Raw genomic sequence first — 27,543 nt, forward strand, 5'->3', positions numbered from 1 at the left:
GCAGATATGATGGGATTGACAGGCGACCTCCTCAAACGCTATGCTGACACGCTCCTTAGTTAAAATAGCAATTTTCTCACAATTTACAAATAGTTGGAAACATTTGGGATATTGTAAGTACTCAACTGAACAAAATGTATAACACTGGCCTAGTGGTTTTTGCATATTTTACTGCAAAAATACTACATAGTGCACCTTTAAATGTAATGGTGCAAAACTTGGGGGCATTTATGACACTTGAAATGTAAACACACAAAAAAATTGAAGGCATGATTCAAACAGGTTAAGTGGTCAAAAATTGTCCGACCATAGGAAATTAATGGGAATTGGACAAAAATATGAGAATACAGTGCACACACACACACACACACACACACACACACACACACACACACACACAGACACACACACACACACACACACACACACACACACACACACACACACACACACACACACACACACACACACACACACACACACACACACACACACACACACACACACACACACACCTATAAACTGCTGTCTGTAACACAGCAAAGTTTGGAGAGTATGTGAAATTAACTCAGGAATTCAACCATAATGCAGAAAAAAAGCTACTAGCTTAAATATACAAAATGCTTCTGTTCTTTTTCCAACACAACATTCAGGTTTGACTGTAATCATTATGCATAAAATAACACTTCAAATCACTATAAAAAAAAAAAAAGTTTAAAAAAAGACAAAAAGCAGCCTTTGAGATTGTTTAAAGATATATTACAATTTTCCACCTAATAAAAATATGAAATTTTGTCTAAAAACAACTAGGCAATTCACAAGCTGCTCTATAGAGAGCCATACAGGCAACTAGTGGTATGTTTTCTCTCCATACTCTCAACCAATATGAAAAAGAAATTGATTTTAAAGGCATAGACTCTATTTTAACCTGGAATACTGCGTCATTTGATCTCTTTTTTTTATGTTATACAGCATAAATATTCATTAGTACCACAAAAACCTCTCAAAATGTAAAATAAAAATAAAATATATCATTGAACAAAACTGTATTATTGTATGTAGTATTACTAAAAAAGAAGAAGTTACATTCCCAAATAAAGACAGCACAAGGGATAAACCAGACGCTAACGGGAGATTGTGTTGGTCATTATGGAAATGATCCGGCTGCGTCTGTGTTCTTTCATTTGTGTGTCATCATATCATACGCAAAACTTTCCACTCCCATCTGAGTTATTTAATTGCACTCTCATTCTACTAAGGCACTACTACTAGGCAAATACAAAAAATTCCCCTAATATTAGACCTAGAGCCAGATTGACTAAACAGCATCTGATTTAAGACATGCTTTTTTTGGGCGGTATATAATGGCGCAAACCTTCGTAAATCACCTCACATGATTCATTTGAATACTCTCCTCCCATACATTTTGCGCCTGAAAGGGAAACTCCTGTAAATGCATATGAATTAAGGTCAGCCACAAAAAATCCTAATTTAATCCACAGCTAATTTCTTGCTGTGTGTCTTCAGTAAATCCTGACAGAAGTTTTTTTTTAACACCAAAAGAAAGTTTGAGCTGGTGGAAGCTGTTAGTAAATCTGACCTCTAATCTTTTAATATCTTCAAAAATCATGGTAATGAAACAAATTGCAACATGCTTTGTTTGTTGCAGGGAGGATATCCGTTAGGATTCTTCTGAAATGTGCTCGGTCCGGTGATGCAGGACCTGCCGGAAATATGCCGGAAATGTGCCGTCTTTGCTCATGCTGAGCTGTAATTGCTCTGTGACTAATCACTCTTGAAATGCAGGAAATTCATGAGCAACTATCCTGAGCCATGGTGTTGAAGGCATCTGACAGGGAATAATGAGACATGCAAAGATTTTATTTTATTTTATAATATAACATACTTGCAATATACACAACCATTCAAAAGTTTTGACACAGTAAGATTTCTTAATGTTTTGAAAATAATCATCTTGCTCATTCGTTATATGCATTTATTTTTTATCAAAATACATTAAAAACTATAATATTGTGAAAAAGTATTACAATTTACAAATGAATGGCCTTTCTATAATTTATCAAAGCCGAATTTTCAGCATCATTCATGTCAGTGTCACATGATCATTCAGAAATCATTCTAATATGCTGATTTGACGCTCAAGAAGCCTTTATTAGGGGTTCAAGCACGAAGTTCACCAGCAGCTCTAAAATCAGGCGCTGAGACCCTATAGTTTTTTTTTTATAAGCCTTTTTAGGCCCTTTTACGCCTCTGTTATTAGGGGTTCAAGCACGAAGTGCTTGAAAACCTATTGTATTTGTGCCGGTTTATTATTCTGCCGTAAAACGCATCGTGCAGACCAAACCATAAGGGCTAGAGACTTGAAACTTGCCCAATAGGTAGTACAAAAATCGAGGAGAGGTTATCAAATTTTGAGCCAGATTGGCCCATAGGTGGCGCTGTAGCGCTCAATTGCGCAAAACTGCTCATAACTCCTAGACCGTTGGCCGTAGCCTCAAGTGCCTTATATCGTTGGAATCCTTGGCTCGAGACGGACCAGACGCATGCCTCGGATTGGCTCGTGACCTGGGAAAATGTCCGGCTATTTTGGCTTTTTCCAAAAACCTACTTTTGCGAACTAGTCCCTGGTTTTTGGCCAAACCGGGACCAAACCAGTGCAGGCAGATTCTCTGGAGTCTGAATGTCAATAATCATTGAAAAAAAGTGGAAATTTGGGTTCAGGGTTCCTAAGGGCCGCCAAGTTTGAGGTGGGAGGAGCCCCTTTCGACTTAATTGGCTATAGCTCGTCAACGGAACGAGATATTTTCACCAGACTCAGCACAACTATGTAAGAGCTCATTCTGTGGTCACCCGAAAAAGGACGTGGCAACTGGCCTCTTGGTGGCGCTTTAACTGTTAGAAAGGTCAACTACATTATCCTATGCAAAATGACATTTAAATGACTAAAAAATGTCTGTTCTGCGCAGAACTTCACCAAATTAGCTGAGCATGTGCACCCTATTATTGTAAAGCAGCGTGCAAACTGTTATGGAGATCGGGCCGTCGGTAGAGGTATTACAGTTTAAAAGGGAAAAATTTTAAATAAAAAATAAAAATCATTTCCAAGATAAATGAGCTGAAAATGCAAAAATCTACCGTGTTTCTCTCTGCCGGCCATGTCAGAACGCTTGGTAAAGTTTTTGTAACCAGCAGCTCAAAAATCAGGCGCTGAGACCCTATAGTTTTTTTTTTTATAAGCCTTTTTAGGCCCTTTTACGCCTCTGTTATTAGGGGTTCAAGCACGAAGTGCTTGAAAACCTATTGTATTCGCCTTATTCACCTGGCGGCCATTTTGAAAACTCTAACGCTGTTGTGGGGTACACAAACCCGGAAGTTGGACTCCAATACAGTACTAATCAGTAGCAGCATTCTGTGTCACTCACTTTCTGCTGCTGTGTGTAACAAAATAATGTAATGCATCACTGATAATATGTTTTCACTGATAATATGTAATAAGTTTTCATTTGTTAATGTTTTTTAATTTTCCTCCTAATGTAATTTCTAATGTTCTGCCCTTTTCTGGTACGGTTTTCCATACTTACAATATACAAACAGGCCATTTATATTCCTCCATACCAATAAATGTACATAGTTACCATTTACAAACCTAGAGCAGTATGCCTATCAATGTTTTTAAATGACTTATTTCTTTCTGATGTTCTGACCAGTTGTAAAGTTATGAAAGACATCATCCATGTGTCATAAAATTGTACTTTATTCTTTAGATAAATGGACATTTTATTTTACATATATGAAGATCCAGTAGGTTATACATACACATATCTCCCACATGTAAATTAACTGTATCAACTATAACACTGATCTGCCCACATTGACACTATATGATAGATTAAAAGTTGATAACATCACCGTTTTCTCCAGAATGACTGCAGCCGAATCAAATTTTGTTGCAATATTGTCCTGTTTACACCGTGAAGCTGCTTTGGAACAATCGGCATTGTAAAAGCGCTAAATAAAGCTGACTTGACATGTCCCAGTCTTGCTTTTGCTTGAGTCTTTCGAACTTCGTCTGTAGTAAAATGCAGAAATTACGACCAGGATCCCTTCTGATATTTTTTTAAATCCACTCTCCATGTAATCCCTTATCCTCCGGAAAACGGTGAAAGGTTTGTCCTCTGTAGGATTTTTTCCTGAGTGACGAAGTGCAGTGAAACAGAATGCTGCTGCTGATTAGTACCTTATTGGAGTCCAGGTTCCGGGTTTGTGTACCCCACAACAGCGTTAGAGTTTTCAAAATGGCCGCCAGGTGAATAAGGCGAATTTGTGCCGGTTTATTATTCTGCCGTAAAACGCATCGTGCAGACCAAACCGTAAGGGCTAGAGACTTGAAACTTGCCCAATAGGTAGTCCAAAAATCGAGGAGAGGTTATCAAATTATGAGCCAGATTGGCCCATAGGTGGCGCTATAGCAACCAAAAACGCGAAAGGGCTCATAACTCCTAAACCGTTGCTCCTAAGGGTCAATAAAAAAAGGGTTTCTTATATCATTGGAAAGCTGAGACCATGACGAACAAAACGTATATCTCCGATTTCATTTCCGTCATTAAAAATGTTCCGCCATTTTGAATTTTGTCAAAAACCTACTTTTGCGAACTAGTCCCTGGTTTTTTGACCAATTGGAACCAAACCTGTGCAGAAATGTTGTCTGTAGTCTGAATATCAATATTCATTGACAAAAAGTTGAAATTTGGATTCACGGAAGATAATGGGATCAAAATGGACGCTCAGGGCGGAGCCTATTTTACTAAAAAGACTATAACTCAAAAATGAAATGAGATATCTTCACCAAACTTGGTAAACATCTGCAAGGGCTCAATTTGAGGTCACGATAAAAAAATCGCGATGATTGGCCACTTGGTGGCGCTATAATGTGAAAAAAACATGAAAATAGCTATAACCACGCTACTGCTAGTCCGATTCACCTGAAAATGGGAAAGCAGTGTCTTGGTCCAAGGCCCCAGGTATGTCTATGAGAACATCGGCGTATCTCAAAAAACATGGCCGCTATCGGCCAATGAAATTTGAGCACCTATAAGACAAGGTTAACGGAGGCTGATCGGAACAAAACTTGATGGGCATGTTTGTCTCATGGCCCTAGAGGTCTGTAAGAATTTTGAAAGAAATCGGCCACTAGTTGGCGCTAACGACTTTTATGGTTCTGTAATCACGTGGTGTTGCACCCATCCACAAAATATGCATATCATATGATAAATCTCCTCAGGCTGAACAACTTTGCCTCTAAAACCATTGCTGTCAATCAAATCATTAATTCAATATTTGCAATTATGTTAAATACCTACTTTTGCAAACTAGTCCCTGGTTTTTTGCCCAATCGGAACCAAACCAGTGCCAAAATGTTCTCTGTAGTCTGAATATCAATATTCATTTAGAAAAAGTTGAAATTTCGATTTACGGTTGCTAAGGGGTGGAAAAAGAATGTTGTGGGCGGAGCCTATTTTACTAAAAAGGCTATAACTTAAGAAGGAAATGAGATATCTTCACCAAAGTTGGTACACATGTGTATGGGATCATTTTTTGGTCTCGATAAAAAAATCGCGACGTTTGACCAGTTGGTGGCGCTATAATGTGAAAAAAACAACGACCGCTAGTCCAATTGACCTGAAAATTGGTATGCAGTGTCTTGGCCCAAGGTACTTTATTAGTCTATGAGGACATTGGTGTATCTCAAAAAACATGGCCGCCATCAGCCAATGAATTTTGAGCACCTATTAGATGGGGTTAACGGAGGTCGATCGGAACTAAACTCAGTGGACATGTTTGACTCATGGTCCTAGAGGTCGGTAAGAATTTTGAAAGAAATCTGCCACTAGTTGGCGCTAACCCAAAAGGGAAGCTCAAAAATTCACGAAAAGTGTTGGGTATATGTGGCATGACATGCTGATGAAGCATGCAACGTTTTAAAGAGATCGGACTATAGGTGGCGCTATAACTGTTAAAAAGCTTTAAAAACCATGCATTTCCTATGGTAAATTGCCTATATTGGCTGTGAATGGACTTTTCCATCTATTATTTCAGTGTTTAAAATCTTGCTACATAAAACCTAATGTCTTTAATGCCTATGTGCTTTAAAGGCCTTAAAGGCTTGGACCCCGCTAAATGCTGCTTGCAGCTTTAATTTATCATTATTATTATCAATGTTGTCGTGAAAATAAAGTGTTGCCAAATATATATATATATATATATATATATATATATATATATATATATATATATATATATAAAGCAGCACAAATGTTTTGGCAACTTGTTTTGGCAACAAATATATATTTTGGCAACACTTTATTTTCACGTTAAGTTATTAACTATTAACTAGTTGCTTATTAGCATGCAAATTACTAGGATATTGTCTGTTTATTAGTACTTATAAAGCACATATTAATGACTTATTCTTCATCACCTTATTCTACATCCCTTAATCCTACCCAATACCTAAACTTAAATGCTACAAAAACTACCTTACTAACTATTAATAAGCAGTAAATTATGAGTTTATTGAGGCAAAAGTCATAGTTAATAGTGAATATGTGTTCCCCATACTAAAGTGTTACCATATTTATTTTTTTATTTTTATTTTTGTGGGAACTGTGGGAAAATACAATACATTTTGTGGGAAATACATTACAACCGGCTAAAACTAATACGCAGGTTACTTTTCTGAACAACTGCGCTCACTGTTTACGTGAATCGCGGCAGTTCGGCGCACACACAAAAAATACCGGCAGTTCAATGGGGAACGCGCAGCTCTTAAAGGGGCCACACTATATTCCTACTCATCGAATATGGACCTCCTCCAGGTATGGTGTGGTAGCTAAACTAAGCATTTCATATTTGGCAGCTGTTTTAGGATTAAAATGTTAAACTACTGATAAAAATAATCAGGCAAACTAATAAACCTTTGTTTATTAGTTAATGTGATTAATGTGATAATTAACTATACTGTCAATGTAAGAGGACAAGAAACATTAATGCATATGTTTTCTTCAGATAAAAAAATATTCTAACTATAAATTTATCCTATGTTTTGTTGACTGCATTAGGAGGGGAAAGGACAGGGCAAAATAAGGAGTGATGGAGATGAGGAGAGAGCAGGAATTGACCAATAATTTACTGCCCACTGACTTAGTTTTAAAGCTATTTCTCATCATTTTTGGGGCTTTCAGATGTTTTATAGTGCTCATATGTAGATCAGAAAATAAGAAAAAATGATCAGGGGAGCATCCCCCCCAACCCCCCTAACTCTATGCTGTATATATATATTACAACTGAAATGTTGATTTTTTTTCTTATATACAGAGGATATTTGTATTTAGTTATTGCTATTAAAAATGAGATGTTTAACCGAAATAAGGTGGTGGGGGTGCTTGACAGGTATCAAACATTAGAAAGGGGTGCATGCTACAAAATGTTTGGGAACCAATGCTTTAAATAAATAAATACTTACTGACCCCAAGTTTTTGAACGTTAGTGTATATGTGGGAGAAAAAATGCCAGAATACCAGATATTTTTGAATGGCAGTCAATAGGAAAGATGCTTTTCAGGACCAAAATTGAGTTATGAATTCTGTCAACAGAGACTGATTAACTTGAGCTCCTGATCTGACATTCGCATGGCGCTAAGCTATCAATATGATTCTTTATGCATGACATTGCAATAACAATACAATTGGGTAAAGTAAAACATTTAAATTAGATTGAACTTTTATCTGTACACAATACACATACACTGTAACGGATCAATACGTTATGACAACATGGTTTTAAATTGGTTTAAATGGGGGGTGAAACACTCAGTTTCAGTCAATCTCATGTCAATCTTGAGTACCTGTAGAGTAGTATTGCATCCTTCATATCTCCGAAAAGTCTTTAGTTTTATTATATTTATAAAAGAAATATGGGCTGTACCGAGTCTTTCCGGAAAAAACTGAGCGCCTGGAGGCGTATCGTGTGGGCGGAGCTAAAGAATGACGAGCGCGAACAAAGCGGTGACGTCCTCAAGCGTGGAGAAACCCATCTATCTCAGCTAATACAGATAATGATCCAGAATCAAATCTGAAGCAGAAATAAATTGAACAGGAAAAACAGCAACATGAGGACGTCCGTCTTTGTGGTATGAACTGTATTTAGTGTCCTGTCAACATTTGTGTGTCTTTACTCGCAGTTTATGAGGACATGATTCGGTTTATGGACTATTGTATGCGACTAAACCTTAGCAGTAGCAAGCAAAACGGTTTTGCACGTCAGACTAGTGTAACGTTATACATAGAACAACAATGGAGTCCGTTAGCGCATTTGAATGACGAAGCACGCGATCGTGTCGTTTACTGATGTTTACTCACGCGACGATAGCCAACAGCACAGACATTTGAAGCAGTTTTACTCACCGGCTGCTTCCAAAGCAGGACCGAACCTTTATCGCTGGGACCGCTCCGTCAAAAACACACTTCTTTGGTATGATTTGGTGAAGTCCTGTGACAGCAGTGGCGTGTAAATCCACTTTGAGACGCGACTGAAGCGATGTTGTGAAGCTTCCCGTCATTTCTGCGTTCAAATCGGTTCAAATGCAGCGCTGCCTTACCGGAATGCTGTGCTGAAGCGTTGAAGTCGCTCGACGTCACCCATAGGAATAAAGTGGAGCGCGGCGCGTCATAAGTGTTCACGGATGACTGGATCTGCAGCTGAGAGACTGTTTACAGGCGTGCATTTCCTCTCTCGCTCTAGTCACGCGTGCACGCCCTACCGGGAGAAGAGCCCGTACGGCCCATACAAGGACCTTCCGCTCTATCGATGTCAAGCCGACCCATACTCGAAAAAAAACTCTCCGAAACTTGTGAGAAACCGGAAGGAGTATTTTTGACACAGAAATACTCCATCAAACGTCCAACATTAGTTTTTGAAACTTTGTCTATGTTTAGGATGGGAATCCAAGTCTTTAACAGTGTAAAAAGCTCAGTATGCATGAAACAGCATTTCACCCCCCCCCTTTAAGTTTTTTTAATAAGTTATACAAAATTCAGTCATTTTAATGTAATTTAAGTTAAAAATGTCCAAGCTGATTGTATTTAAAAATGTAAGCCACTGCAAGTCTTACAGTGTAGGTATAGGATCAATTGTAATTGTATCGATTGTAATTATTTTTTTATTTTTTTACTGCGTTTTACTGAGTCACAAAAAATGAATGCAATGCCACTTTATATTCTGGCCCAAAAAAAAGGTATTTTAGAAGGACTTAAAGTGTTTTGAAACAGAGCCATGGACTCTGTATAAACCTAGCAAATGAATGGAGGGTTCAAAATCAGGCATCTGAGTTAAATCTGTTGTCCTGCGCTGGCCTTGAGCTGTAAGTTGATCAAGCTTTATTTTAAGTCGGTCAGCTTGTCCCATTAGATTTCTGAAAAGATCATTCAGAAGATCCACAACACACCCAACTCTCGTTTTTTGACATGATACCGCAAAACCTTTGTGCAGGGCTTACAAGTCAGAGCGCTCGTCCCCTGAATGAGACCAGCTTTAACGAAGGATGTGGTTTCCAGAAATGGTTCCAATAATCTGATTGTTTGTGATCGTCAGTTGTGGTTCAAGTAGATTCTCTCTTGGATTTTTATTTTTTCTTTCTTACCCCTCATACGTTTTTAATTGCTTCCAATTTCAGGGGAAGAAGCAGGCTCCATTCAGTGACTGCTGGATTTTGTGTAGTATTTCTTCATGTACATCAGATTCAGAGAGGCTGGTAGGAATTTATCGGATGCATGTGTCTTATCTGTGGGCTGAAGGGATGATGGGTCACGGTTGCGGCGGTAGACCCTAAACTGGCAGAAATAAGTGAGTTCCGCCTCTTTCCAAACATTCCTTACTGATCGTCTTGTGGTCGCAGTCATCTAACCCTTCAGCAAATTTATAGGTTCTCTGCAATAGCAAAAGCTCTGAGGGCATTAGATAACCACACCACAGTTTCCTTTAATCCAGATGCAAACATGGGTATTTATGGGCAGCATTTGTGTCCTGGGAAAACCTTAGGTTGTTTGGAAATAATTATTCTTGAACAAAGTTATATAATATCTATATGGCTGTGTCCGATGCCATGAAGCACTTTTTGACTGTTGAAATTCCTGGACATAATACCGTAGGACTGGGTTGACGATATCGATTTCTCGATTTTGATTAACCAATATGGATCATTAAAGGGGGAGTCTAATGCTATTTCATGCATTCTGACTTATTTACACAGTTTAATGCTAAACATGGCCAAAATGTTAAAACAAATGTTGGACATATGTCTGAGTATTTCTGTATGGCCCTTCACTCTAAAAAATGCTGGGTTAAAAACAACCCAAGTTGGACAAACCCAGAAATTGGGTTGTTAGAACCCAGCGAATGGATCCATAGGTTTGTCCATTTTCAACTCAACTTGGGTTGTTTTTAACCCAGGATTTTTTAGAGTGTTAAAGTCATAAAGAGTTTATGTTAAGTCATAAAGAGCGGTTATTACTTGTATGGGCACTTTTCTTGCGGAAGAGCACATGAGCGAGAGCAAGAGCGCGAACATTAACGAGCTTCGTTCAGATTATGTGAGCCGTCGGCAGCGCTGCCATTTTGTCTTTAGACCTCAAAAGCAACAATGTCACTGAAGAAGTGTGTTTCTGGTTGTGGGGAAAGATATCCTTATTCAGCTTCCCAATAATTGAGCGTTAAACAGTGGATGCAGGTTGTGTTTCTGGCGCAGCAACAGAGTTCTAGTTCTGCAAGTTGTTTGTTCCCGGTCATTAGTTGAAACCGCAGGCGGTGAGTGAAACTGCATCAAATGTCTGTGTTTTGTTGGCGATCGCCGCGCAAGTGAATATAACGTGAACAACACGTAGTACAGTGAATTGAAAGTTATTATCCAGGGAGGGATAATGCCATGAATGTATTGTGTGTGTGTGTGTGTGTGTGTGTGTGTGTGTGTGTGTGTGTGTGTGTGTGTGTGTGTGTGTGTGTGTGTGTGTGTGTGTGTGTGTGTGTGTGTGCGCGCGCGTGCGTGCTCTCTTTACCTCCACTCCACTGCACTCTTCCACGATTTTGGCTGTTTCTTGAAGAAAAACAACAACATTGTTGTGCATTTATATGATAAAACTATAAACTCTTCAGAGATATGAAGGATGCAATACTACTCTATAGGTACTCAAGATTAACATGAGATTACCACTAACATTTAAAGGGGTCATGAACTGCATTGTTTTATAATTTTTTCTGGGGTGCACATATGGTGTAATTTACATAAAAAAGTCAGTGACTTCAGTGTAAACGCCCACTGCTGTGATTGGCTGCTGTGAGACTTCAGTGTAAACGCCCACTGCTGTGATTGGCTGCTGTGAGACTTCAGTGTAAACGCCCACTGCTGTGATTGGCTGCTGTGAGACTTCAGTGTAAACGCCCACTGCTGTGATTGGCTGCTGTGAGACTTCAGTGTAAACGCCCACTGCTGTGATTGGCTGCTGTGAGACTTCAGTGTAAACGCCCACTGCTGTAATTGGCTGTTTTTAAATAAGCACATTTCTAGCATTAGGATTCTTTGGAAGGTAATGTTGACATGAAAAATCAAGGTATTGATTTTCATCTGCAGAGGCGGCCTTTCACCATCTCTACGACAGGCTCATTCCACAGCGAGTCGTTCTCTGGGCTTGGTTTCAATAAAAGTGTATGTTTGTGGACTAACAAGAAAGTTTTCAGTTCTAAAAACATACAGGATATTCTTACAATTTGATTACCTCTATATATATCAAAATTGTATTTTTCAGTTCATGACCCCTTTAAGGGCCAGATTTACTTAACAGGACAAATTAGCATGAGAGCGCAACTCCATTAAAGCACAGATGAGAGTGGACAGGTCTGTGTGTGATCTACTGACGACGTGCAAATTAAAGAACACAGACGCAGCCGGATCATATTTCATTATGACAACCTACCCATTAGTGTGGGAAGTAAATATTGGCGCAAACACCGGTACATTGACGAGCACAAACCTTTGTAAATCACCTTCCATGATTCATATTCCTCTTATGAATTTAGTGTGTTAAAGGGAAACTCCTTTAAAATGCATATGCAATAAGGTCAGCCGCAGAAATATTCCTGTCCACACCTTTTCAGCGCTAATTTATCACTGTGTGTCTTTAGTAAATCCTGACAGTCGTCTTTTAACACCGAAAGAGAGCTGTTAGTAAATATGGCCCTAGATCTCAATAATCAATCTTTTAGTCTTTGCTGTTTTACGTGAATTCATAATGAAAACTTAGCCAAATATTTTATTTTGCTGCATGGTTGCACTCCAGTAATCTCAATAAACTTTATATTTACTTCAAATTCTATCAGTTTTTGAAGAAATTGAAATAAATACCTATTTGCAGCTCTCTAATGTAGCTTGACAGATCTCTGTAGCACCTACAAGCAGCATGTGAACCGATCATCTCTTCCTCTTTACTATTAGTTAGGGCACAAAAAGATACAGTACAACCCACTGAAATGTTTCATGTCTCATATAATTGCTCAGTCAGTGTTTCATCGAAGGGGGTAATCTAGCGCTCTGAAAGCGTTCCACCCATAGGGGCGGCCATTGCTAACCAAGCCATCACCTGCTGTTAGCATCCCATTGACTCCCATTCATTTTTGAGTCACTTTGACAGTGAATAACTTTACATCTGAGGCGTTTAAAGACTCCATTTGTCCATTGTTTATTTATAAAGAAACACGACAATGCATAAAAGGCTCCGTTACCTTGTATCTTACACTATCGCCCCGTAGAAGCTGTTTTTGTAAAATTAGGCTAACGTCATAACCAACGCGACTCTGTCGCACAGTTGAGAAATTACCGTATAGACAGGAGGAGACGCTCAGAAGCGATCTTTTACTGTCTATGAGGCAGTCGGGGGATGTGGAGACATAAAGTCAAGGGAGAAGAATGGGGAGAAGCCGAAAGTGAGCCAAAAGCAATGGGAGAAAATATTTAAACAACGTGATTCAGCTTTCACTTTCCACAACTACTAGAAGACCTCCAGCTGTCAGACAGGAGGCTCACGTCACATCTAAGTCGTCAAGCTCAGTCTGAGCCGGCGCAGTTCGCTCAGCCATCAGGAAGTGAGTGCCTCTGATTGACCTCACTTTCCGCCGTTGAAGTCTATGGGAACGCTCTGTGGAAAAATGGAAAGACATCAGTAAAACAACTTTTAAACAAATGAATCAAATCGCAAGCTTTTGTGAAATTGGTCAATACATATCCCTGCAGTACGTCTGCCACTGACCTTTGACCCGTATTTTCTTGCTTGTAGCAATTATACTTGGAAAGAGCTCGCCAACTTGTGGGTCTTTGTCTTTTTTTTCTTTTGTAAATTTTTTTATCTGTCTGTTCTCCTTTGGCTTTATGAATTAACTAAATACTGATTGCACCCTTCAGAATCTCAGAAGATACTACAGTACAGGCCAAAAGTTTGGACACATTAATATTTGTAATGTTTTTGAAAGAAGTTTCTTCTGCTCATCAAGCTTAGTTAATTTATTTGATCAAAAATACTGATTTTTTTAATTTATTTTTTTATATTGTGATATATTATTACAATTTAAAATATTTGTTTTTCAAATTATTATACTTTAAATGATAATTTATTTCGGTGATCAAAGCTGTATTTTCAGGATCATTCCTCCAGTCTTCAGTGATCATGATCCTCCAGAAATCTATATAAATTCTAATATTCTGATTTATTATGAGTGTTGGAAACACTTCTGCTGCCTAATATATTTGATGAATAAAAGGTTCAAAAGAACTGCATTTATTCAAAATATTATTTTTTTTCTCAAATAATATAAATCTCATTTACTATATTTTTTTTTTACATCAATTTAACACCCTTGCTGAATAAAATTATTGATTTATTAAAAAAAAATAAAAATAAAAAAAAAAGACTGACCCCAAATTACTGGCCAGTGATGTATATTGTTGTTACAAAAGATTTCTATTTTTAAAACATTTGCTTCTTTTTTATTTTTACTTTTTATTCATCAATGTATTATTAAAAAAAGTATCACAGGTTATTTAAAAATATTAAGCAGCAGAACTGTTTCCAACTTTGAAAATGAATCCTCATCTGAGAATGATTTTTGGAGGATCGTGATCACTGAAGACTGGAGGAACAATCCAGAAAATTCAGCTTTGATCACCGAAATAAATTATCATTTAAAGTATAATAAATTGAAAACCAATTATTTTAAATTGTAATAATATATCACGATATTAAATTTTTTTCTGTATTTTTGATCAAATAAATATAGGCTTGATGAGCAGAAGAAACTTCTTTCAAAAATGTTACAAATAGTAATGTGTCCAAACTTATGCAGACTTTGCCTTCTGAAATGCATTTTGTATTTGCAACTAATAAAAAAGAACAACCCTTTGTGTTTTTGCCGGCATAAATTTTGATTTAAAACTATCAATCGTAAAATAAACAGCTGTTTGGCAACATAAAGACAGATATGTGAAACAAAAACTTTATAACCCATAGAAGTATTTTTATTAACAATAAATTATATATGAATGTTTTTTTATTTTTTTATAGGAAAATTTTTTATTTACTTTTTTTTTAATGACTACGTACTTTAACAACTAATGAAACAGTTGGTAGGGTAAGGTAATAGAAGTAACAGCGATTATGCTGGGTTTGTCTTTGGTTTTTGTTTTGATTGAAACAGCTTGAAAAGTTTTTACGTTTTCTTAGATGTTGTGCCAAGAACAAGTTCCGAGCCGAGGAGAGAACACTGAGATGCGCTTTTAGTTCATTCCATTGTGTTTTAATTGGAAAATATCTGGCTGGAAGAACATGTGTGTTGCAGATCTGGAGAACAGTGATATTCAGTGACCTTTTGCTACCCTGTAAACGTTTATCGGGTGTTAAATTAAAGATCTGTGGTGAATACTACACACTAGGTGCTATGTGTGTAACAAGATTTTACTTGGATTTTTTGTCTTATATTATACCAAATCATTAATGTTAGTTGTTGAATAGTGTGTTGACTCCTCTTGGGTTTGTAGGGCAGCAGCGGTCTGCTTGAGTTCAGTTCACTCAGTGGTCTTATTTCCAACGCCTTCAGGAAGCTCTTTCCAAGGCATATAAGTACAGCTCTCTTTTGCTTAAATGAGAAAAAAAAGTTGGTCAAAATTATGTTAAAAAATTAAAATGGAGATCACAATTAAATTGACAAATTATGCTGATCATAAAGGGCATTTATGCACATGCCTATCAGGCGACACATTTATCAATGAAGCCATTAGGAGTGGGTCAGTGCTGTTGTTATTGTTGACTAGAACTATTAAAATTGCTTTCATTATTGAAATAAAACCAAATACTAAGTACTAAAATTACAGAACTTAATAAAAACAACAACTAATTAAAATTAAAAAAAGCACATCATTACAAAAACTTTAAAAATGGAAACTGAAAACAAAAAGTTAATTATTAAAACGTGAATAAATTGAACGTTTAGAAACATTGTTTTTTTAATGTTTTTGAATTTTTAGCATTATTACTTCAGTCTTCAGTGTCGCATGATCCTTCCCAAATCATTCTAATATGATGATTTGATGCTCAAGAAACATTTCTTATTATTATGGTTATTCATGTTAAACACAGTTGTGTTGCAATACATTTTCTTAATTTTTTATCTCGGAGGGAGAGAGGGAAGGAGGAAGTGTGGAATAAAAGACGTGCGGAAGGAAGGAAGTGCGGAGGGAAGGAGGTGTGGAAGGAAGGAAGTGCGGAGGGAAGGAGGTGTGGAAGGAAGGAAGTGTGGAATGAAAGTCGTGCGGAAGGAAGGAAGTGCGGAAGGAAGGAAGTGAGGGAGGGAGGGAGGGAGGGAAGGAGGAAGTGTGGAAAAAAGGAAGTGCAGAAGGAAGGAAGTGTGGAATGAAAGACGTGCAGAAGGAAGGAAGGAAGGAAGGAAGTGTGGAAGGAAGGAAGTGTGGAATAAAAGACGTGCAGAAGGAAGGAAGGAAGTGCAGAAGGAAGGAAGTGTGGAAGGAAGGAAGTGTGGAAGGAAGGAAGGAAGTGTGGAAGGAAGGAAGGAAGTGTGGAAGGAAGGAAGTGCGGAAGGGAGGAAGGAAGGAAGGAAGTGTGGAAGAAAGGAAGGGAGGAAGGAAGTGCTGAAGGAAGGATGTGTGGAAGGTAGGAAGGGAGGAAGGAAGTGCGGATAGTGCTGCACAGGGGCGTAATCCCGTGTGGAAGGAAGGAAGTGTGAAAGGAAAGCAATGCAGAAGGAAGGAAGTGTGGAAGGAACGAAGTGTGCAAGGAAGGGAGGAAGGAAGTAAGTGTGGAAGGAAGGAAGGGAGGAAGGAAGGAAGTGTGGAAGGAAGGAAGTGCTGAAGGAAGGAATTGTGGAAGGAAGGAAGTGTGGAAGGAAGGAAGTGTGGATAGCGCTGCACAGGAATCCTCCAGGGTGGTTCTCCGAGAACTAAATTCTTCCCCAGGGCCCTTTTCCTGGTTTCATTCGTACACCCCCAGTAGGAGCTGTGAATTTGATTGATTTGTTTATCAGGCATTTATATTGACGGCACTGAGAACACCATAGCCTGAGCACACAACATCATCTTAGATATTTTCAACATCATTAGTAATTTTCATTAGTTTATGATCTTTTTTAACAGTTCTGTCTAAACCTTATACAAAGAAAGTAGACAATATATGGAAAAAAGTTTTAGCATTTGCCTTGTGGGTGACATCTAATGTCGTTAGCTGAGCAGAAATACGCAATCATGTTTTGGTTGGTCCCCTTAAAGTTGCATTAGATTTTCTCCTTAGCATTAAGGTCCATATATCACTGTTTTTCATGTTTGTAGAGTTAGTTCATGGAGTAAATATATAGGCTATAATCTGTGTGTACTTTGCATTTTTAAAAATGGTGGGCTCTTGTGTTGTACGCGTGTTCACCCAATCAGCATACATTTACATCACTGATAATTCCTATTGTGTTGGGTTATACCCTACTCTGAAGTAGGAGTTAGTTCAATTCCTAGAATAAAATTGTTCCTAAAACGCCAAAACGAATACTTCCACCATTAGTTCTAGGAACTATGAAAAGTTTCCTCTGGTGCAAAAGCCCATATATAGCTAATTCAATGGATGGGGATTATTATGAGGCCATGATTGATGTGAGTCATGGAGAGAATGTGTTTTTAAAACAAAAAAATAGTTTTTGATCTTATGAGATCACATCATATTTGATCACATGGTCCAAGTGGATTGTGCACATGACACATTTATCTGTTTATACTGTCTCTGGTTCAGTTCAGGACCTAATTAATGAGGTTACTGCTAGATTTTTACAGTATATCTGTTTTATTTCTATATCAAAACTGTCCCAATCTAAATATTCACAGCATTGTATTACCTGATTTAAGATCCGTCACTGATGTGATGTAGTGTTTACCTAATACATTTTTATATGCTTGCACATGGACAAAAATGAGATTGTTTCCTGCAGTTTAACAGAAACCAGCGTTTTGGTAAACAAAAGCCTCAGTGTAAGACGTCATGGAAATAAACTTGTTGGAAAGTGATAAATGAGTTGAGCTCAAGGTGTACAGCAGCAGCACAGGCTGCGGAAGGAGTCTAGAGCGGCACAACAATTACGTCCAGACTGTTAAATCATCACTGACATGCTTTGATCTGACAAAATATTCCACCTCCCTTAAAATTCTCAGCGTCCTCTCAGTACATCGTTTTCCATCGCTAAATATTGTCTCAGCTGCATTGCTTCTGATCTGATGTCACCTGGGCATCGTAAAAAAGCCAGTACCTTTTTTTATCCAGCTTTATTCAAACGTTGCAACCATGATGATTGTTGGATCTGAAATGTTATATGATTTTTGTTTAAATGTTTGTTTGGTTTTAGTCCATCTGTTGAAGTTTTTGTTGGTTGGTTTTCCAGAATAACAAACAGTGGATTCCAGGAACGTTTTACGGCACGGCTGCATGAACTGCTGTGTCAGCCGCGCAAGAGTTCGCTGAACTCACTAAACAGTGGGGTGTAATGAGTCTACTGACACGTCTCAAGATTTAACACTTTATTTTATTTTTCTCCTTCTATGTGTCTACAGGTTGCTTGTCTAACTCATATTGCTGCTAACTACCTCAACGTTGGTATGGAAGCCAGACGATGGGGAACTGCCCATGGGAGCATCGTCCCTTATCAGGTACTTAACTATTTCCAAACACTACCAAACTGTAAAAAAAAAAAATGTTGGTTTAACTTAAAAAAGTAAGTAACCTGGTTGCCTTAAAATTTTGAGTTCATTGAAATTAAAAATTTGAGTTGATACAATGAAGGAAATTTGTTTAATAAATAGAAACTCAAAATATTCTTGTATCTGAACCACATAAAACATTTCACTGCGTCATCAGAAATAAAACACACACAATTACCCAATATGCTTACAAAATCTTTTAATAATATTTTAATAAAGGTTGTTGAATCTCAAAAAATTAACTCAAAATTTTAATTTCAATGAACTCAAAACTTTAAGTCAACCAGGTAACTTTTTTTCTAAATAATTTATTTACAGTGCATTTATATCATAAGCTTAAATGTATTTATTTAATGCTTTCGAGTGTCTTCATTCTTTGCTGACTATGATATCTCAATGGCAATGTTGAAAGCTTAAAGGGTCATATAATGGTACATGTACTTTTACAAATGTGTGTTGGCAGTAACTGTACACAACCATTTGTTATTTAAACAATTTGGTTCTGGACGTGAAAATGATAACTGTGTGAGGGCTGAAACTAGCCAAAAACATGCCTGCACTGGGTGCATGATAGGGCCCACAGTCCCTCTGTAATAAACATGGAGATGTCAGTCCCACCCATAGGCCGTAAAAAAATATGGACGACTCGACATCATCCATTTCCGCTTGGCAGATTTGAAGCTTTCAGACGGCCTGCACGGCGCTGACATCTTGGGACCGAGTCTGCGCAGTAGAGATTTCTGGACCGAGTCTGCGCAGCAGAAAGCAGGAAGTAGAACAGAAAATACAGCTGCGATATCAAAAGCCCACCCACACTCTCGCAGATGCAGAACAATTAATTATGTTGGTGTGAAATAAACAGTTATGGAAATGTAGAAATTAAAGCTAAAGCTCCAATCTGCTCCCAAAAATTCAGAAAAAAGTCTGTTAGTGACTCAGTGACAACTTCACTCAGAGAAGCCGTCAGTCTCAGCTGTCAATCATGACGTCACCCCCCCCCCCCCCCGTTTTTATACCATTAAATAACTAACTAAAACTAAACTTATTTTAAAAACGAACACTTGAAATGAAATCATCGTGATGATAACTGCCTTCAATGACATAAACTAACTTTGGGGAAAAAATATTTGAAGTGTAATTGTATTATTTAGTTTGCCTCAGGTCCATTAAAAAACACAGAGGGGCGGCTATACTGGGACCGGTCACCGGGGGGCGATCGAGGCGCGAAAGCTTCAGTAAATGAGAGGGAGACTGCAGGCTTGGTCCCACCTAAATGGTCACACGATACATTAAATCACATTTTTCGGGTGATAAGAACAGTATCGCACATATCGTTTGGAAAAGAAAGTCCCATCGGAAGAGGCCTAATGTGTGTTTTTTGAACATTCAAGCATGAAAACCTATTCGAGTCGATCCCAAAAACAACATCAAGGGCATAATATGGCCACTTTAATTTAATTTAATCGTGTTCACTTATTCTCTGACCCTTATTTCTCATGTCATCATCATTTGTTTGCCCTCACGAGTCACCACAATACAGCATTTCTGCTAAATTACCGGTTTGTTGTGCCAGTGCGGCTGTTCGAGTCCAGTCCAGTTATATTTGTTACCGCTCCTCTGCTGTGAGTAATGATGTTTTAGAAAGGACTGACCAGTGCATACAAACATTTGCTTGACCGCTGCATACGTTTGACCAGTGCATACAAACATACAAACCTTTGTTTGTTTTTGATTGTGTTATTCATGGAGAGGATTTTTTTTTAGATAATTTGATTGAATTTTTGTCGGATGACTGCATCTCTGAAATTGATTGTGTTCATTTTGCCAGATGCCACCTCTATATCCACTGGAGGAAAACAGACTCACATTATTTTACAGTGTTTATTTTACTATTTATTTTCCCAAGTGATTACGGCCTAATACAAATGAACTACAGTTGGTTAATGTGCAATTCTTTTGTGGCGCTGCTTGTACTTGCATGTGGTGATTGTTGTTGTTAGCATTAGGCTCATTTGAGATGCCAAGCGGCTCAGCTTTAATGCATATGAGAGTCAGGAGACAAGTGAAAAATAAAGAGCTGTCAAGTCAGGAAACTCCCACGTCTCGTAGTAGGTCAGGAATCAATGTAAGAAAAGAAAATATAATATTCATGTTCTCAGTGTCTTTTGAAGTGGATTAGTTTGAAATATTGCAGCTGGTCCATGAGGATGAACACGTAATCCAGTTAGTTTTTTTCCCCCTTCTATTTTTAGTCTATTAAAAACATGATCACATATAATATATGAGATTATGCCATCAGAGTGTTCACACATTAATCTCACACACATAAAAAAATCTATAATAATGTTAGGGTTATACGACATGAGCTGAGATGTCAGTAAGTCGTTTCCCGTCATGTTGAGAGTGACTGACTCTCTGAATCTGAACACTGCAGCCTCACTGAGAGAAATGTTGGTGCATGTCAGACTTAGTATTTATATATGTTAGAAGTATTTTTATGATTTGGTGAATTGGTTGTGAATTTGTACAGTCTCATTTTTATGTTGATGTACGATCCGCCCCCTGAGGGTTAAAGGGTTAGTTCCCCCAAAAATAAAATTTTGGGTCACTAATGACTCAACCTAATGTCGTTCCACACCTGTAATACCGCCGTTCATCTTCAGGTTTAAGATATTTCATATTTTATTCCTTCTATGCATATACATATGCTCAGTGAATCGATCAGTGATTCGGATCGGCAATGTCACGTGATTTCAGCTGTTTGGGGGTTTGACACGCGATTCAAACTGCTGAAATCACGTGACATTGGCGATCCTGATTCATTTACTGATTGATGGCCGTTTGAATCTTTATTTGAGGAACATGGAAGAGAAGACAATGCTGAATACAGTCGTAGTTTTTGTTATTTTTGGACCAAAATGTATTTTCGATGCTTCAAGAGATTCTAATCAACCCACTGATGTCACATAAGGACTACTGTGATGATGTTTTTATTCCCTTTCTGGACATGGACAGTAAAGTGGGCATAGACTGCATATACTCTGGGACTAAAATATAATAAACTGTGTCTGAAGATGAACGGAGGTCTTACGGGGTACTAATGCTATTTCATGCATTCTGACTTATTTACACTTTGAAACAGTTTGATTCTCATGCTAAACTTGGCCATCTTACTGGCCCCTAAACTTTTGAGTGATAGGTTTGAAGTACAGTTTAAAGGGGTGCTTGCATGTGATTTCATATGTGGTTAATGTTCCTGCTTGAGCATAAACAGTATCTGCAAAGTTACAGCGCTGAAAGTTCAATGCAAACGGAGATATTGTCTTTTAAAGTTACGGCAGTTTATTGCCTACAAAAACGGCCGGTTTGGACTACAACGAGCTTCTTCCTGGGTTGGTGACATCATAAACCCTTGCTAGTCACCGCAGATGTGACTTCTTGGGAAGGGGCGTGGCGTTTCCGGACAACCTGTGCTTGGCACTTCAGCCAATAATAATGCAGGAAACTACATTTCGCCATCTAACCAATCGAAGACCATTGCGTTTTTCAGAGGGATGGGCTTCATAAAAGCAGGAAGCAAACGAGCCGTTCAAAGGACAGAGGAGACAGCGGTGTGGAATAAAGGTCAAATAGAAGAAAAATACTGTGTTTTAAAAAAAAAAAGTATTAAGACATGTTATACTTAATATACAAAACACAACCAAGCGTAGAAAAACACCACGGAACCGCCTCTTTAAAAATGTAGAAAGTGGCTTGCGTCATTTGTGGTTTATTTGTTTGTTTGCCGGCATGGTGTCCATTTATATGGCTCTGATTGGTGGATCCTTTTGTCAGGATTGTGGATAGTGTAGTTCTTCAAAGGGAGTTTTTATTTATTTATTTATTTATTTTTAATCACACTGACATGTGGCATCTATACAGCGCAGTCACTGCAAATAAAATTACCACAACATGACCAAATCAAACGTGACCCTACATGAATAAACTTTACATCTTAAGTCCTGTGGTCATAACATTATAGAACAGAAATCAGTTGGTCACAACAGTTTACTTGTTGGTTAAGACCAATGATGGCCCTTAAATGATTCTTCTTTTGTCATTTACAACAATTCATTTATTTTCACTTAAGTTTGATGAGCTAAAGCCTCTCATGTTCTGACAGCTCACCCAGGATAAACATCGGACCCCGTATTCACGCCACTCACACCCAGCAGACGTTCATATCGCATCATATAGCACGTATGAAACAGGAAGGCTGAAGACAGCTTCTGAATTAGTTGGCGGCTCTGGTTGGCAGATGTTCACAGTGTGACGTACAATGTCCTCCGTTTGATTTTTTTTTTACTTTTATTGACGAGGGGCGACCAGTGGAACATCTTGAATGACTAGGGTGTAGTTTCGTCTGCAGCAGGACACTAAGAACAGAAAGTCCTTAAGGCACTATTGGTCAGCCACATGGACCTCTGCTCAGTGAAGAAACATCATTCTAGTTGATCTCGCTGTATGGCTGGTGACATCTTATTTCTTCATTTTTCTGGCTGCCTTGCGGTCCGAAAGGTTGGTTAGACTTCAGTGCTCTCACCTCTATCATGAGCGCTTGTTGTAGAACAGCACAAGAAAAGAAGCAAGGGGGAGCTTGCGAAGGTGTGTGATGAAATGCAAGATTTACGGGGAACCAGGGTCTATCTTGTTTTAATTACCTTGCCGGTTTCAAAAGAACTCCTAATCTCTCCCATATTTGTGTTGAAGTGCTGAATGTTTGGCCTATTGGCTACTCTAAATTAGTACTATAAAGTTGTAGAGTTGTGTAACATGGCCTCTAGAAAGTCTTCAGGTGCTGATGGATTTATTACACACGAGTGAATGTCAAGGAATGACTGTACTGTTGTTTGTGAATGTGATGAGCACAATGCAAAGATCACATTGCCAGGATTTGTACATTATCTGAAGTGTTTTTTTTTTAAATTTTTATTACAATATAGACATTTGACAAATATACTGTATATTGTGTATATCAAATGTTTTGAAGCATTACTATTTTTAATGTTTTTAAAAGAAGTTTTGTATGCTCATTAACCCTGCTATAAAAAACAAACAAACAAACAAAAAAAACAGTAATATGGTGAAATATTATTATAATTTAAAATAATGTGTTTGTATTTTAATATACTTTAAAGGTATAGTTCACCCAAAAATTAAAATGTGATGTTTATCTGTTTACCTCAAGGGCATCTAAAATATGTCTTTGTTTCTTTAGTAGAACACAAATTTAGATGTTTAACTCCAAACTAAAAATGTATATACATTTTTACCTTCCTGCGAATGAATCGCTATGTGCGGCAGGTGATTTATATCTATCTAAAAACGCAAATAGACATTCTGAGGCGTGATTTGCACAAATTGAGCGTGCCAAGCGTTTGATGCCTGTAACACATTTTTCCTTGCCAATCACACAAGTTGAAAAGTCTGAACTTTGCCGGATATTCGTGCCATGTTAATCAATCAGGAGCTTGCTCTAGTAGTAACAAAAATGAGGACAAAATCATATGTGGATACCCAGAGCTGTACGATACATCTTCATACTTTATACAAACAGGAATAAAAAGGATCTTGCTTGGAAGAAGGTGAGTGAGGAGGTCAGACCTAAAAATGCTCTTGACTCAATTTGAGATATACATATTGACACTACAAGCTAGCAACGCTGGCAAATTGAGCTTATTTGCCATATTTTTAAATAATCCATGTCAGCCATCTCGCAACAAGACGAGCCGCCTGGCTGAAGCCCCTCCCATGACACGAATCTGTTGTGAAGTGAATGTCATGTGCGAATGAAGCGAGTAAACTCAATTTTGAGTAAACTCAAAAAACTTGCATGTTCAAGCGTCCAATTACTCACGAATAGCGTGATATATTTGCGCATCAAGTCACATCTAGTGTGAATGCACAGTAATACACCACTATGTCCAAAAGCCTTGAGCGCGCGATCATGTCTTGGTTATGTCTTGAGCAAACAAGTTTTGGACGTGTGTCATTATTGGATCCGTGCTTGAATCATTTATCACACTAGTAACACTGAGGCTCCCCAATAGATCTAGAAGTCACGCCGCTGCCTTTCTGGGGCATCTGTTTCATTCAGGATATTAAGTTTCACCCCAGCAAACATGGTACCTCAGTGTCTAGGCTTCATGCCAAATCTCATTAGTACCTTAAAAGCACTATCAGGCAGAAACACTTATTAAGTGCAGATTTGTTTCTGTGCAGGCTCATCTGGTGACACAAGTCCTCATTGACCTGTGTGCGCTGGACTCTTTACCTCACGTGACTTATCAACTCACTCTAAGGGTAAATGAAAGTATGTTGTGAGGTCAAAGCGAGTCCCGTTTGGCGATACCGTGAGGTTAATGTGCACAGAAGGAATAAAGTCAGTGCATTGAAATCTGCTTATGTGCATGCTTGGTTTGTATACTGCAATTTAGCATCACTGGATTAAGATTTATAGTAGTATCATGCTGATAAACATTATATTATATGGTTTTACTTTTTTTTTTTTTAATGGGTGATGTGACCTATAGCACAATTTATGAGGCCAAGCATCACAAGTTTGTTAATAATAATAAAAATAATCATTATTTGCAACATCTGATCCCCTTATTACAAATGGTCTCTTTAATATGGTGTGTCTTTTTTGGTTTCTTCGACTGTTCTTTGTTACACAGACCTAGTTATATCCAAGAAAAACTGCCCTAAAGCTGAAGGGGTTTGACGCAAGTTACAGCAGAGACACGTGTAATTCCCTCAGTCTGTTTGGTGAGTTCAGTGGAGAGACGCCACAAGGCTCAGTTTAGGTCCTCTGAGGGTGATCCATTTGCCATCAAACAAAACCTTGGGAAAACATTGGAGAAATTTCAGCATTTGTTCTTATCATTATCAGTTCTTGTTGAGATGGGTTGTCTGGTTGGCCAATAAAGTCAAGGAAGTCATGTATGTTTGCCCGTCAAATTTATAAGAACAAAAGTTTTAAGGCTGTCCAGGTTAACATTTATGTTGCAATTTTTAACATACTCGTCATCATTACTCATCATGGTTAATCAGGCATTTTTCTTAACAGTAACTTAAAGGTTTTAAAAAGATAAGTTACGTTTTAGGGTAAGGCTAGGGACAGGTGTGGTTGGTCGCTAACTTTAACTTACACATACCACCAAACCTATCCCTAACTCTACCCTTAAACTGACCCACACCACCACACCTGACCCTAACCCTACCCTTAAACTGACCCACACCACCACATCACACCTGACCCTAACCCTACCCTTAAACTGACCCACACCACCACACCTGACCCTAACCCTACCCTTAAACTGACCCACACCACCACACCACACCTGACCCTAACCCTACCCTTAAACTGACCCACACCACCACACCTGTCCCTAACTTTACCCTTAAACTGATCCACACCACCACACCTGTCCCTAACTTTACCCTTAAACTGACCCACACCACCACACCTGTCCCTAACTTTACCCTTAAACTGACCCACTCCACCACACCTGACCCTAACTTTACCCTTAAACTGACCCACTCCACCACACCTGACCCTAACCCTACCCTTAAACTGACCCACTCCACCACACCTGACCCTAACTTTACCCTTAAACTGACCCACTCCACCACACCTGACCCTAACTTTACCCTTAAACTGACCCACTCCACCACACCTGACCCTAACCCTACCCTTAAACTGACCCACTCCACCACACCTGACCCTAACTTTACCCTTAAACTGACCCACTCCACCACACCTGACCCTAACTTTACCCTTAAACTGACCCACACCACCACACCTGACCCTAACTTTACCCTTAAACTGACCCACTCCACCACACCTGTCCCTAACTTTACCCTTAAACTGACCCACACCACCACACCTGACCCTAACTTTACCCTTAAACTGACCCACTCCACCACACCTGACCCTAACTTTACCCTTAAACTGACCCACTCCACCACACCTGACCCTAACTTTACCCTTAAACTGACCCACACCACCACACCTGACTCTAACTTTACCCTTAAACTGACCCACTCCACCACACCTGACCCTAACTTTACTCTTAAACTGACCCACACCACCACACCTGTGCCCGGTTGCATAAAACACCTTAAGTGAAAATTTCCCTTAAGATCGCCCTTAGGTTTCCCTTAAACTTAAGGGTGTTGCATAAAATAACCCTTAAGTATCACTTAAGGGTTTATTAAACTGAAACGTCATAAACCCTTAGAATTATCCTCAAATGTCTATTTTTCACTTAAGTAATCCCTTAAAAACCGTTAAGTGTTGCATAAAGCCCCTTAACTGTCATTTTCCTAAGTATAGTTTAAGGTTAGGAAAAGTTTACCTTAAGAGTTGACGAACATTAATGAGAAAAAAATAGCTGAGTTTATTGATCCTGTTGAAGATGTAAATGTGCCAAAGTGAATTTTTCGCGATAGGGAGAATCCTCTGGACCATCTTAGCGATGAAAAACTGCTTATATGAGATCGCTAACAAACTGGAAGGCGATCTTGATCATGTTACCCAGCGTAACCACTCACTACCCTCTGTGTTACAGTTGCTTATAACACTTCGGTTCTTTGCAACTGGGAGTTTCCAGTCTGTAGCGGGAGATGTTTTCCATGTTCATAAATCGTCAGTTAGTAGAGTTATTCACCGGGTTGCAGGGACTCTCTGCCGTCATTTAAGCCAAACTGTGACATTTCCATCGCGTGTTGAACTGGATGCCATTCAAACCTCTTTTTTTCGGAAAGCGGGGTTTCCTCGAATAAGTGGTGTAATCGATGGCACACATGTCAGAATTCAGGCTCCCCGCACGCATGAAGATCAGTATGTTAACAGAAAAAATTACCATTCTGTTAATGTGCAGCTAGTGTGACCATGTGTGCAGAATTAGAAATTAAATATTTTATCAATGTATTAAAATGTATTTTGACTTGTTGATAATTATGGTCATCGTTTGATCCTATGAAAGATACAACAATGCGTTGACACACACACGGTCTATAATTGAGAGGACGATCGGACAGCTCAAACGCAGATTTCACTGTCTCCACAGCGAGCTGCGCGTCTGCAGAATTATTGTCGCCAGCGTTGTTCTTTTTAACATGTCAAAGATGTATTGTGA

The 27,543-nt window shown here is 38.5% G+C and overlaps 1 protein-coding gene across 1 annotated transcript in view; it reads left to right on the forward strand.

Moving 5' to 3' along the window:
• The window catches only part of sugct (succinyl-CoA:glutarate-CoA transferase), a 190,746-nt gene that overhangs the window by 36,551 nt on the left and 126,652 nt on the right, over positions 1–27,543 (forward strand). The window contains exon 9 of the mRNA XM_067434816.1: positions 18,215–18,310. Within this exon, the coding sequence (XP_067290917.1) occupies positions 18,215–18,310 (96 nt within the window). The remainder of the gene's footprint in view (positions 1–18,214; positions 18,311–27,543) is intronic.

The sequence above is a fragment of the Pseudorasbora parva genome, chromosome 24 (genome assembly GCF_024679245.1).
Source record: "Pseudorasbora parva isolate DD20220531a chromosome 24, ASM2467924v1, whole genome shotgun sequence".
Taxonomy (NCBI): Eukaryota; Metazoa; Chordata; class Actinopteri; order Cypriniformes; family Gobionidae; genus Pseudorasbora; species Pseudorasbora parva.